The 14,285-nt window shown below is 37.2% G+C and overlaps 1 protein-coding gene across 1 annotated transcript; it reads left to right on the top strand.

The window, feature by feature from the left end:
- The first annotated feature begins 1,401 nt into the window (after positions 1-1,401).
- On the top strand, positions 1,402-2,331 carry LOC124526908 (olfactory receptor 5H2-like). The gene has a single exon (XM_047100109.1). It carries the CDS (start codon positions 1,402-1,404, stop codon positions 2,329-2,331), a length of 930 nt encoding a protein of 309 aa, XP_046956065.1.
- Positions 2,332-14,285: the final 11,954 nt, after the last annotated feature.

Here is a 14,285-nt window from a genome sequence, read left to right as displayed (position 1 = left end):
TTTAATATATTTCTCAAGGGGCGCCTGGGTGGCGCAGTCGGTTGGGCGTCCGACTTCAGCCAGGTCACGATCTCGCGGTCCGTGAGTTCGAGCCCCGCGTCAGGCTCTGGGCTGATGGCTCGGAGCCTGGAGCCTGTTTCCGATTCTGTGTCTCCCTCTCTCTCTGCCCCTCCCCCGTTCATGCTCTGTCTCTTTCTGTCCCAAAAAATAAATAAACGTTGAAAAAAAATTAAAAAAAAAAATAAATTTCTCAAGTTTCTTTCCATGTCCTTCTTCTTTTTACCTTATCCACTCTTCAGTGGATAGGTCATCTGTAAGTATGCCTTCAGCTACCCAAACGACACCCAAACAATTGTTTCTATTAAGCTTTAGTAGAATATCTCATACTACTAAGTATGGATATTCAGAGGGCTCTTTCTCCACAAACAGGCCAACTGAGTTGTTCAAACTCAAGTTTAATGACCATCTACCTGGTCATCACGTGTCTACTCTCTCCTTCACATCTAGTATGTCACTGAGTCCTAGGGACTACATTCTAATTTATTTTTATCTCTTTGTCCTCCTCATCATTGCCAGTATTACATTACACATAAACTAAGAACTTTACATACACTTGAATCAACTAGAAGGGATTTTTTTACATGCAGACTATCAGACTTCATTCTTTACCCACCAAGTCAATACAATGAGTAATACCTCACAATCTGTATTTTGTACAAGAAGTTCCTCAGAAAATTCTGATGTGTAATCTGGTTTGAGAGTCACTGAATAACAACAGTAAGAGCTTCCTAATTAGTATTCCTGACTCTAGTTTCCCCTCCCTGCAGCATATTTTTTACATTACAGAATATTTAATTTAAAAATTAAAAATATCCCTATTGTCTGAGGAATAAAGTTTGACAAGGACTTCCACATGGAATTTAATTAATTTCATCATAATTCAAACTTCTTTTCCCTACACCCTCAACCATGTTTCAGACACAGAAACTCAGGTATCCCCATGAATTTAGTAATCATGTTTAGAATGTTTTTCCTTGGGGTCCCTGGTTGGCTTAGTCAATTGAGTATCCGACTTCAGCTCAGGTCATGATCTTATGGTTCGTGGGTTCAAGCCCCATGTCGGGCTCTGTGCTTACAGCTCAGAGCCTGGAGCTCCTTGTTTCTAAATCTGTTAATTCCTGTGCATTTTTTTTGAACTGAAATAATTTCATTTTCCATTACCTCAATTCCCCAAATTACTTTTCATATATTATAGTAATAGTAGTAAATAAAATTAAATGCGTTCTGGTTAGTGTATGGCTTTATTTCAACTACTTTCTTCCAGTTTTCTTTTAATACAATCTTAGTGAAAGTTCTGTTTACATTTATGGCATTTCATTTCAGGGGTCATCCAGTAACAATATGGATACTAAGAATGCAACAATGTTGACAAAATTTGTTCTCACAGGAATCACGTATCAACCAGAGTGGCAAATCCCTCTGTTTCTGATGTTCTTGGTGATATACATCATCACTATTGTGGGAAACCTTGGACTAACTGCTCTCATCTACAATGACCCCCACCTTCACATTCCCATGTACTTTCTCCTTGGGAGTTTAGCCTTTGTGGATGCTTGGATATCATCTACAGTGACCCCAAAGATGCTGGTCAACTTCCTAGCCAAGAGTAAAATGATAACTCTCTCTGAATGTGTGACACAATTGTTTTCCTTTGCATTTGGTGCCACCACAGAATGTTTTCTCTTGGCAACAATGGCATATGATCGCTATGTAGCCATATGCAAACCATTACTTTATCCGGTAATTATGACCTATAGACTTTGCATCTGGCTGTTAGTTTCATCATTTGTAAGTGGATTTATTCATTCTATAGTTCATATAGGTTTTTTATTTAGATTAACCTTTTGTAATTCTAACATAATATATCATTTTTACTGTGACATCATGCCATTGTTTAAGATTTCCTGTACTGATCCTTCAATTAATATTCTGATGATTTTTATTTTCTCTGGGTCAATACAGGTATTTACCATTCTGATTGTTCTGGTTTCTTATACACTTATTCTTTTTATGATCTTAAAAAAGAAGTCTCTGCAAGGCATAAAAAAAGCCTTCTCCACTTGTGGAGCCCATCTCTTATCTGTTTCTTTATACTATGGCCCTCTTCTATTCATGTATGTGCACCCAGGATCCGCACAATCACATGATCAGGATATGATGGACTCTCTATTTTACACTGTCATAATTCCTTTGTTAAATCCAATTATCTATAGCCTAAGAAATAAAAAAGTCATAGATTCACTAAGAAAAATGTTAAAAAGAAATGTTTAGATCTCATACTATTATCTATTTTTTATTAAAACCATCACAAAATTATGCAGATTAGATGTGGCTCTGTATGGGTTAGTATGCAAAGACTTTGCAATTGCCTAGTGTTTAATGGTTTATTAAACGTGTTCATTTCATGCTAGAATAACTGAAACATAAAACAAAAATATTTTATTCTGTATTGTATACTATACTCTTTATTATAGTTTCATAAAATCATTAAGTACTATAATCATATAGTTTTTCTGAATAGGTCTTCATTATGATGATTTGATACTTATACAGCCATATAGCCTGGAGGCTCATCTACATTTAACTCTAGAGTAGAGGCAGGTTTGTGTTTGAACAGAGACAAATCCCAGAAATTCTGCTAGCCATCAAAAGATCTTTCATTCCACTTTATTTGGGGCATGATGAATTTCACTTCATGTGGGGATTCAACTCTCATATCACTGAGGGATCGAAAGAAACAGGGGAGCAATGAGGAAAATATGAGAAGGGAGTTAAAACAGGGAAGGTCGAGCCAAGTTGTAAGAGACGCTCTTAGCCTAGGTTGCATCTATGAGAAACTGGATGGGGGGAATTTCCCTCTCACTGTCTAGGATGCTTTCTATAGGCCCTTTCTAGCTGTGTTTGTATGTTGCAGGGTAATCTGAAAAGTTTCACTAATTCATAAAGCTAAGAGAGGAGACTGTAGAATTTAAGTGGGATGGTCATGGAGAAGAAAAGGACATGGTCAATCTTCCTAGAATTTTTTTTAAAGAATGAAGCTATAAGATAAATAAACCAGTAACATGTATTTTTTTTAATGCGTTGTTGACACGTGGGCTTCAAATGCATGTTTCCAAAATTCAGATAACGTTAAGATAATATGATGTCAGAGCACCAACTTGGTGGCTGGGAAAGACAAGAAAATGAACTAGATTTTGGATGTTTTCCGTCTTAAGAGTTTTTAAATATTAGGTTCCTTCTACTCCATACTGAAAGTGTAATAAGTGTCCTATCTTCAAGTCCACTCCTGCTCTTCCTTTCTCAACACTGAAGTTCCATAAACATTCTTACTGATACCACTAAGGCCCTGACCCTGCTTCTGTGTTTTGCAATACTCTGCTTATCTTTTACATCCCATTGATACTATTACTTTTAGAACATAGCCACCAGGTTATTCTTCATAAACAACTCTGATTAAATCATATCCCTTTTCAATAACTTTTAATGGGTTGTCATTATTACCAGATTATATGTAAATACAGTATATATGTGGATCTGTATATATACACATGTGTAAGTTTATCTGTTCATGTGTATGTCTAGATTATATATATTTTTTCCATATATTTACATCCATTTACTCCTTCTCTCTCTCTCTCTCTCTCTCTCTCTCTCTCTCTCTCTCTCTCTCGGTTCCTCACCCTGGTTTACTCACCATGGCATTACTTGAGGTCCTTACAAATAAAACCTTCAGTTAACTCTGAAGTCTCTCCCTCTACAATTCTCCCTATTCTCCTGTGTTATACCCAAAAAATGAGTTTCAGAAAGCTTTCTAACGACTCTTTACTCTTTCAAGTACATGCTTTTGCTAACACAGGTCTCTCAACAGAGAAAGGACACAGAGAAATGGTGCCTTTTCTTCAAGATCTATGTCAAATGTTACAGATTTTATGATGCATTTCCAGATTATCTTGAAGAGAACAGTAATACTCACTTGAAACATTTAGTTTACACATTTGAATCATTTAGCAGTGTATTCTTCTTAGGTCATACTTGGCCTTGTATGATATTTATTTCGGGGCTACAAGCTTTTTAAAATTATTATTATAAATTAGATGTCCTAGTCTCTCTATCTTACACACAAGGTCCTAAATAAGTATTTGTAGACTATATGTAAAAGTGAATTGAATTTGAGAGCACAAACACACAGAATGCAGTAAGAGAGCATCACTCATTTTCAGTCTTGCAATGAGTCCTGACTTATCACTGGCTGATTACCAGTCCTGGGGCGGCTGCTGCAGGCCAGCTCACCTTCCTGTTTCTTTAATGACGATCTCAAATATAACACACCTAAAGTGAATTATTCTTGTTCTTGTTGCTAGGTAGGATTGGCTCCTGGGATAGACTTTGACAAAATATCAGGGAGAAGCTATTTAATTTGATGTTTGGTTTAAACATTTGTTTAGCTTAAAAGATATTTTAAAATACAGAAGCATTCAAAAAATATAATTATTCTATAATCTGGGGGTCCGTATCATAAGATTAGACCAGGTCATCCACTCCTGAGGGATATCCCCAAGCCTTAGGAAGGAGAGTAGTGGATAACAGTCAAGCTGTTTTTATGCTTTTCCCTGAGAAAATTCATGTTATTGCATATTTCTGTAGTTTTAAATTTTTTTTGTTGTTGTATAATTGCCTCAGTGTACTGATAGCTTCCTTTAATTGTCATGAGCTTTACTTGTTCATTCACTATCACGACCCAATGACTAGCCTGATAATATAATAATTAGCATCTACTGCCATCATAACAGTCCAGTTCCCTAAGTATTTTCCTTGAGTGAGAAGGTTCACATCAAGCTGAGTATATAAGTGTAGTATGCTGTCAAGTCTTGCTTTAGGTTTTATGAGTATGGGACAAAAAGTTGGGGGCTTCTCAAAGCTCAAACTTTCTCTGCAGCCTCCTCTTGTGCATGTCTGGTCTATGGATTCTTCTGTTCTAGTCTGACCTTTGGTGCAATATGAATTACTCTATGCCTTCCAGAAATTCACCAAAATACCTAGACCATTGATGTGACCCCATTCTCTGTTACAGATATTTCTATTTTCCTACTTCATTTTTGTCATTTCAGTGCCATGTTGGGAAAGAGGTAAAATATACACCTGTGCAAAAAAAAAAAAAAAAAACCCAACCCACAGTTTGAACAAGATATGCTGCTGATTTCTTTTAAAAGAAACTGTAGGAGGAGGAGTTAAGATGGTGGAATATAAGAGGGATCCCAGGCTTGTCTCACCCCTCCAGCATAAGTAGATCAACATCAAATCATTTTTTAAAATTTATTTATTTTGAGAGAGAGAGAGAGAGAGAGAGCACATGTAAGCAGGGGACGGGCAGAGAGAAAGGAAGAGAGAGAATCCCAAGCAGGCTCTATGCTGTCAGGCAGAGCCCAATGCAGGGCTCAATCCCTTGAATCTGTGAGACCAAGACCTGAGCCAAAATCAAGTGTCCAACACTCAGCTGAATAAGCCACCCAGACACCCCAACATTAAATCATTTTGTAAGATTTTTTTTATTTGAGAGAGAAAGAGAGAGAGCAGGGGAGGGGGCACAGGGAGAGAGAGAGAGAGAATCTTCATCAGGCTCCCAATGTAGGGCTCGATCCCATGACCATGCAACTGTGACCTGAGCCAAAATCCAAAGTCAGACACTCAACTGACTGAGTCACCCAGGAGCCCCAACATCAAATCATTGAACACCTAGGGAATTGATGTGAGGGTTAAGAGAACAATCTGTATAATCTGAGGGAGAGAACATGGTAGGTATGTGGTGTGGAGAGGGGAAATAGGGGAAAGAAAAGCCTTGGTGCTGCAGAGGGATGGGAGCCCTTTTCACAGAGAGGAGAGAGAGAAGGGGAGAGAGAGCAGTGTGTTGGGTTAGTGCAAGAAAAGCACTCCCTCTGAAAGTAGCTAGAGAGAAAGAAATTTACCATACACTCCAAGCTGTAGCTGCTCTGCAGATGTATGACTGTTTTCTGGGACAAACTGGCACCGGCCACAATGCAGCAAGACCCTCCTCCCGAGGATCAGCATGGGTCCAAGCAGTGGGGGATCTCTGAGGGTGGAGGTTTTGAAATACAGCTGTGAGTGAAATAAAACACAGGAGGGTGGTGCTACCTTGCAGGTACACAGCTCAGGCACAGACCAGGGTAAAGGCAGAGATTTAACAGAAGCCAGGAAAATAAGAGGGGTGCCTGCACTCTATGAGGGTGCAAACATTCCACTCCAGAGACCAGAGAGTGGGGTGAAGACATTTTCACTACTAACCCAACAGTTCTGATCTACCTCAGTGAGCTAAACAGCTCCACCTTTACACCAAACCCCTGTCCCCCTGCACCCTCCAAGCCATTCTCCACTAGAGCAAGTCAGCATGAGAATCAAATCTGCAGTTTCCTCCAGAAGAAGACCCCCACAAACCCCTTCCATGTGCTACCATCTACTGATCATAGATTGCTGCAAAGTTTCAGCTCTAGGGGAAACTGGATCTAGCTTCCTTTGGATTTTTTTTTGTTTGTTTACTTTTGGGTTTTTTTTTTTTTGCTTCTGTTTTTGTTTTTGTTTTTTGTGGATACAGAAAGAGCAAATTTTTTTCTTTTATCTTATTTTTTTAATTTTTTCTCTTTTTTTCTTTTTTTTCTATTTTCCTATGAAGCTTCTCTTAAAAGCAGACCAAAACACATCTAGGACTTAGCTTCCTTCACTTACTTTTTGTTTAAATTTCTGTTTTATTATTTTTTCTGCAAAATAGCAAGACAGAGAAATTCATGACAAAAGAACGAACAGGAAGAAATGAAAGCCAGGGATTTAATCAATACAGATATAAGAAAGATGTCAGACTAAAATTTAAAACAATTGTAATGATTCTAGCTGGGCTTGAAAAAAGCATAGAAGACACTAAAATATCTTTTACCACAGGGATAAAAGAGCTAAAATCTAGTCAAGCCAAAACTAAAAATGTTATAACCGATATGCAAACCCAAATGAATGCCAGGACAGTGAGAATGCCATGACTCATAGGAATGAGTTAGTGATATAGAAGACACAATTATGGAAAATAATGAAGCTGAAAAGAAGAAGGAAACAAGATAATGGATCATGAAGGTAGACTTAGGGAACTCAGCAACTTTTACAACAGAATAACATTTGCATAATAGGAGTACTGAATGAAGTGAGAAATAATGGGGTAGAAGGTTTATGTGAGCAAATTAGAGCTTAAAACTTCCCTAATCTGGAGAAGGACACAGACATAAATCCAAGAAGCACAGAGAACTCCCACTAAATTCAATAAAAGCCGACCATTGCCAAGGCATATCATAGTCAAATTTACAAAATAGACAAGGAAAGAATCCTGAAAGTAGCAAGGGAAAAAAATCCTTAACCAACAAGGGAAGATAGATCAGATTAACAGATCTTTTCATAGAAACTTGGTAGGCCAAGAAAAGAGGTAGGATATATTAAATGTGTTCAATGGGGAAATATGCAGCCAAGAATACTCTATCCAGCAAAGCTGCCATTCAAAATAAAAAGAAAGATAAAGAGTTTCCCAAACAAAAACTAAAGGAGTTCACGACCACTAACCCAGCCCAGCGAGAAATATTAAAGGGGACTCTTTGAGTGGGGGAAAAAAAAGACCAAAAGTGACAAAGACTAGAAAGGAACAGAGAACATCATCAGAAACACAAAGTTTACAGGTAACACATGGCATAAAACTCCTATCTTTCAATGATCACCCTGAATGTAAGTGGACTAAATGCTCCCATCAAACAACATAGGGTATAAGAAATATTAAAAAACAAGACAAAAAACAAAAAAAACCCAAGACCCATCTATATGCTACCTACAGGAAACTCATTTTAGACCTTAAGTTATTGGGAGATTGAAAGTGAGAGGATGGAGAAAAATCTATCATGCTAATGGAGGCCAAGAAACCAAGAGTGCTTACACTTATATCAGACAAACTAGATATTATCCAAAGACTATAACAGAAGATGAAGAAGGGCATTATGTCATAATTAAGGAGTCTACATATATATTAAGAAGATCTAATAATCGAAAATACACCCCCAACTTTAGAGCACCCAAATACAGAAATCAATTAATAACAAACATAAATAAACTCATTGACAATAATACAATAATAGTAGGAAACTTTAATACCCCACTTACAACAATGGACAGATCATCTAAGCAGAAAATCAACAAGGAAACAATGGCTTGGAATGACACACTGGACAGATGAACTTCACGGACATATTCAGAACATTCCATACTAAAGCAGCAGAATACACATTCTTTTTGAGTGCACACAGAACATTCTCCAGAATAGATCACATACTGGGGCCACAAATCAGACCTCAACAAGTACAAAAAGATTGAGATCATGCCATGAATATTTTCAGACCAGAATGCTATGAAACTTGAAGTCAACCACCAAAAAAAAAAAAAAAAAAAAAAAAAAAAATTCCAAAAGACCACAAATATGTGGAGGCCAAAAACATCCTACTAAAGAATGAAAGGGTTAACCAGGAAATTAAAGAGGAAATTAAAAAGTACATAGAAGCAAATGAAACTGAAAACACAATAGTCCAAAATATTTGGGATGCAGCAAAGACAGTCCTAAGAGGGAAGTATATTGCACTGCAGGCCTATCTCAAGAAGCAAGAAGGTCTCCAATACACAACCTAATCTGCCACCTAAAGGAGCTGGAAAAGGAAAGCAAATAAAACCTAATGCCAGCAGAAGAAGGGAAATAATAAATATTAGAGAAGAAATAAATGAAATAGAAACAAAAAAACCCAATAGAACAGATCAACAAAACTAAGAGCTGATTCTTTGAAAGAATTAATAAAATTGATAAACCCCTAGCCAGATGTATCAAAAAGAAAGGAAAAAGGACCAGAATAAATAAAACCGCAAATTAAAGAGGAGAGAGCACAACCAACACCACAGAAATACAAATAATTATAAGAGAATACCATGAAAACTTACATGTGAACAAACTGGGCAATATGGAAGAAATGGATAAATTCCTAGAACATACAAACTACCAAAGATGAAACAGGAAGAAATAGAAAATTTGGAACAGACCCATAACCAGCAAAGAAATTGAAACAGTAATCAAAAATATCCCAACAAACAAAAGAGTCCGAGGCCAGATGGCCCACCAGGGGAATCCAACCAGACATTTAAAGAAGAGTTAATACCTATTTTCTCAAACTGGTCCAAAACATAGAACTAGAAGGAAAATTCCCAAACTCATTCTAAGAGGCCAGCGTTACCTTGATTCCAAAACCAGACAAAGACCTCAATGAAAAGGAAAATAACAGGCCAATATCCCTGATGAATATGGATGCAAAAATTCTCAAGAAGATACTAGCAAACTGAATATAACAGCACATTAAAAGAATTATTTATTACAATCAAGTGGGATTTATTCCTGGAGTGCAGGGGTGTTTCAGAATTCACAAATCAATCAATGTGATACACCACATTAACAAAAGAAAAGATAAGAACCATATGACCCTCTTAATAGATGCAGAAAAAGCATCTGACAAAGTACAGCATCCATTCTTGATACAACCCTCAACAAAGTAGGTTTAGAGGAAACACACCTCAACATCATAAAGGCCATTTAAGGAAAACCCACAGCCAGTATCATCCTCAATGGGGAAAAACTGAGACCTTTTCCCCTAAGGTCAGGAATATGAAGGGATGTCCACTCTTACCACTGTTGTTCAACATAGTGTTAGAAGTCCTAGCCTCAGCAATCAGACAACAAAAAGAAAGAAAAGGCAATTTGGATAATTGTCAAGGAAGAATTCAAACCTTCACTATTTGCAGACAACATGATACTCTACATATCCAAAAGACTCCACCAAAAACTCAAAAGACTCCACCAAAAAATTGCCAGAACCAATACGTGAATTCAGCAAAGTCACAGGATATAAAATCAATGCAGGAATCTATTGCATTCCTGTACGCCAATAATTAAACAGCTAAAAAAAATAAAGGAATTGACTCCATTTGGAATTGCACCATGAACAACTAGATACCTAGGAATAAACCTACGAAAGAGGTAAAAGATCAAGAACACTTATGAAAAAAATTGAAGAGGACGTAAAGAAATGGAAAAGCAGTCCATGCTCATGGACTGGAAGAACAAACATTGTCAAAATGTCCATACTACCCAAAGCATCTACACATCTAATGAAATCCCCATCTAAATACCATCATCATTTTTCACAGAGCTAGAACAAACAATCCTAATATTTGTATGAAACCGCAAAAGACCCCAAATAGCCAAAGCAACTCTGAAAAAGAGAAACAAAGCTGGAAGCATCTGTATTCTGGACTTCAAGCTATATTACAAAGCTTTAGTCATAAAGACAGTATGGTACTGGCATGACAACAGACACATCGATCAATGGAACAGAACTGAAAACCCAGAAATGAATCCACAACTATATTTTCAACTAATTTTTGACAAAGTAGGAAAAAATATCGAATGGAAAAAGAGTCTCTTCAACAGTGTTGGGAAAACTGGACAGTGACACGCAGAACAATGAAAGTAGAACACTTTCATAATGGATTTAAAAAAATTAAATGTGGCATAGGAAGCCATCAAATTCCTAGAGGAGAACACAGGCAGCAACCTCTTTGACATCGGCTGGAGCAACTTCTTACTAGATGTGTCTCTGGAAGCAAGGGAAACAAAAGCAAAAATAAACTGTTGGGACTTCATCAAAATAAAAAGCTTCTGCACGGTGAAAGAAACTATGGATAAAACTAAAAGCGAGCCTACAGAAGGGGAGAGGATATTTGCAAATGACATATCTGATGAAGGATTAGTATCCAAAAATCTATAAATAACTTATCAAACTCAATACCCAAAATACAAATAATCCAGTTAAGAAATGGGCAGAAGTCATGAATAGACACTTTTCCAAAGAAGATATCATGATGGCTGAGACACATGAAAAGATGTTCAATATCACTCATCATCAGGGAAATACAAATCAAAACTAGAGTGAGATACCACCTCACACCTGTCAGAATGGCTAAAATTAACAACACAAGAAACAACAGGTGTTGGCAAGGATATAGAGAAAGGGGAACCTTCTTGTACTGATGGTGGAAATGTAAACTGGTGCAGCCACTCAGGAGAAAGGTTTGAAGTTCCTCAGAAAATTAAAATAGAAGTAGCCTATGATTCAGCAATTGTGCTACTGGGTATTTACTCAAAGGATAAAAAAATATACAGAATCAAATGGGGACAAGCACCCTGATGTTTATAGCAGCATTATCAATAATAACCAAACTATGGAGAGAGCCTCTAATGTCCACCAATTGATGAATGGATAAAGAAGAATGGTATGTGTATGTGTATACATATGTGTGTATGTATGTGTGTGTGTTTATATATGTAGAGGTAATTAAATTATGTCATCATAAGGGTGGGACCTTCATGATGTGATTAGTGTCCTTATAAGAAGAGAAAGAAAGAAGAGAGGTCTATCTCTACATGAGTACTCACCCAGGAAATGACATGTAAGCATACTGAGAAGGCAACTGTATAAGCCAAGAAGCAGGATCTCATCATGTACCATATTGCTTGCACCTTAATCTTGAATTTCCCATCCTCTAGAACTGTAAGAAATGTCTGTTGTTTAAGTTACCCAGTGTTCGATATTTTTATAGCAAACTAAAACAACTGCTGTTTTAACATAATCAGAGAAACAAAATTGTTATATCAAGATATTTAGAGACCAATCAAAATGGAGCTTTCCATATACCTTCTATTTCCTATTTAAATAGCCCTATGTAAATATTTTACAAGTTTCCACTCTCTGTATTCTACTTTCTTTGTTTTGGACAGGTAGTTATAGATTTCAATAGAACATCTATTGTCAAGGTGAAGAACTGGGAATATATTTTTTTAAGTTTATTTATTTTGAGAGAGAGAGAGAGAGAGAGAGAGAGAGAGTGAGCACAAGTGGAGGAGGGGCAGAGAGAGAGAGAATCCCAAGCAGGCTCCATGCTGTCAGTGTGGAACCTGATGTGGGGCTCAAACCCAAGAACCATCAAAGATCACGACCTGAGCTGAAGCTAAGAGTTGGATGCTTAACTGACTGAGCTGCCCAGGGGTCCCGAACTGTGGATATTTTTATAACTTTTTCTTGGGAACCATGATGGACAGTGATGGTAGCCAATTAAAACCCCACTGCTTCATTTCAATAAGGTTAATAGGAGGGAAATCTGTCCATTAGAAAAATTTGTCAAGTTGAATCGACTTTTGTACAATCATTCTCAAATAATTTCATCTTTAAGATATTCCACTTACTGTAATAATGTGATGTTTATCTCTTCTGAGGAGATACCCTTTAAGTGAGACTTATTTGACAGCAATAATTAATGATCTTATATTTCCTGTATTTTGAAATAGGAAGGAATTTACTAAAGGTACAATGAGTGTTAAAAGAGATTTCAAGATGTCTGAGGTTGTAAATTGAAACAAAAACCAATACCCAAAACAAACAAAAAAACTGATACCCAACTATACAATTTTTACCTACCTACTTGAAATGTAAATACCCAAATAAGTTATAAAAAGATGGGAATAAAACATATCATGCAAATATTAGAAAAAAATATCAGCATCAACCAACTTGATATTATTGACATTATTGAACACTTCACCAAACAGCAGCAGAATACATAACATTTTAAAAAGTACACAATTAATATCTATCAAGACATAATAAATTACTGAATTGGATATGTTACTTATGTGTACTTTTTTTTTTGCTTGAAATATTCCATTGCATTCCACTCTCCCTTGAAATAAATTACATTGGAGAGATACTTTAAAGCATGGAAGGACATTGTTAACTTGTTACGCCAATTTTTTCTTAAGAAAGAATCTCAAACTCACTATCCTCACTGGAGAAAAAAATTACTGACTAAAGCCAGACAATTTATTCCTCCCCAAAGAATTTACTTTTACCAGAGAACAATGCCCTAAAACAAAGGAGTAAAGTTCTAACATCTACTTATTTTTGAGAGACAGAGAGAGAGAGAGAGAGCATGAGGAGGGGAGGGGCAGAAAGAGAGAGGGAGACACAGAATCAGAAGCAGGTTCCAGGCTCCGAGCTGTCAGCACAGAGCCTGATGAGGGGCTCAAAACCACAAACCGTGAGATCATGACTGGAGCCAAAGTTGGACGTTTAACTGACTGAGTCACCCAGGCGCCCCAGGAGTAAAGTTCTTATACTTTTTTTTTTTTGGTTTCTTCCTTTCTTTTCTTATCCTTTTCTTCCCTTTCTTTGCTTCTCTTTATTTTCTCCCTTCCCTTCTTCTTTCCTTTTCTTCTTGTTTCCTCCCTATAGTGAGCTATTAAAAAACCGACAAATTTTTTAAAAATTGAAGTCTTTTGAAGCATAATTAAAATACAAAACCTATTGGTTTCCAACAATTTTCTTTATGTAGATTTACTGATAACTAGCATTTTATATATGGATTAGATCTTCCAACTTGACAAACTCATGTAACATCTAAAAAAAATTTCTTTAACGTTTACTCATTTTTGAGAAACAGGGACAGAGCATGAGCAGGGGAGGGGCCGGGAGGGAGGGAGACCCAGAATCCAAAGCAGGCTCCAGGCTCTGAGCTGTCAGCACAGAGCCCTACATGGAGCTAGAACTCATGACCTGTCAGATCATGACCTGAGCTGAAGTCAGACACTTAATAGACTGAGCCACTCAGGTGCCCCAACTCATGTAACATTTGTAAAGCAAAATAGGGCAGATGCCCCCTTTGTCTCACAGCGCAAGTGAATAAGCAGGCTCAATATGACACGAGTGGGGCAGCAGATACCCTCCGTGTTCCACTGTCTAGTAATCAGCTTTGTGGGAGTGGGAGGGTGCAGTTGCAGTCACTGTGGAAGTGGTGCTAGTAGCAGTTTCCTGACCTGTAGATGCAGCAGTAGAGCTGTGACCTTGAAAATAAAGCCCAATGGTCAAATCCTGGCTTCTGTTCCTCTAGTCTTGCCAGTGTTGTTCTTAAGGCCCCTACATTTCTTTTTGACATTTAAAGAGTGGTTTCCGTTTCCTGCATCAAAATGTTACAGAGTCTCTTAGAACTCCTTTCTATAACTTTCTAATACTAGAAGGCTTTACAAGAGTCTTCTATTATTG

This window comes from Lynx rufus, unplaced genomic scaffold, assembly GCF_022079265.1.
Source record: "Lynx rufus isolate CCGP_SWC_20201006 ecotype Redwood Valley unplaced genomic scaffold, mLynRuf1.p SCAF_5, whole genome shotgun sequence".
Taxonomy (NCBI): domain Eukaryota; kingdom Metazoa; phylum Chordata; class Mammalia; order Carnivora; family Felidae; genus Lynx; species Lynx rufus.
The sequence above is the reverse complement of the archived record's forward strand: the minus strand, read 5'-3'. Positions and strand labels throughout refer to the sequence as shown.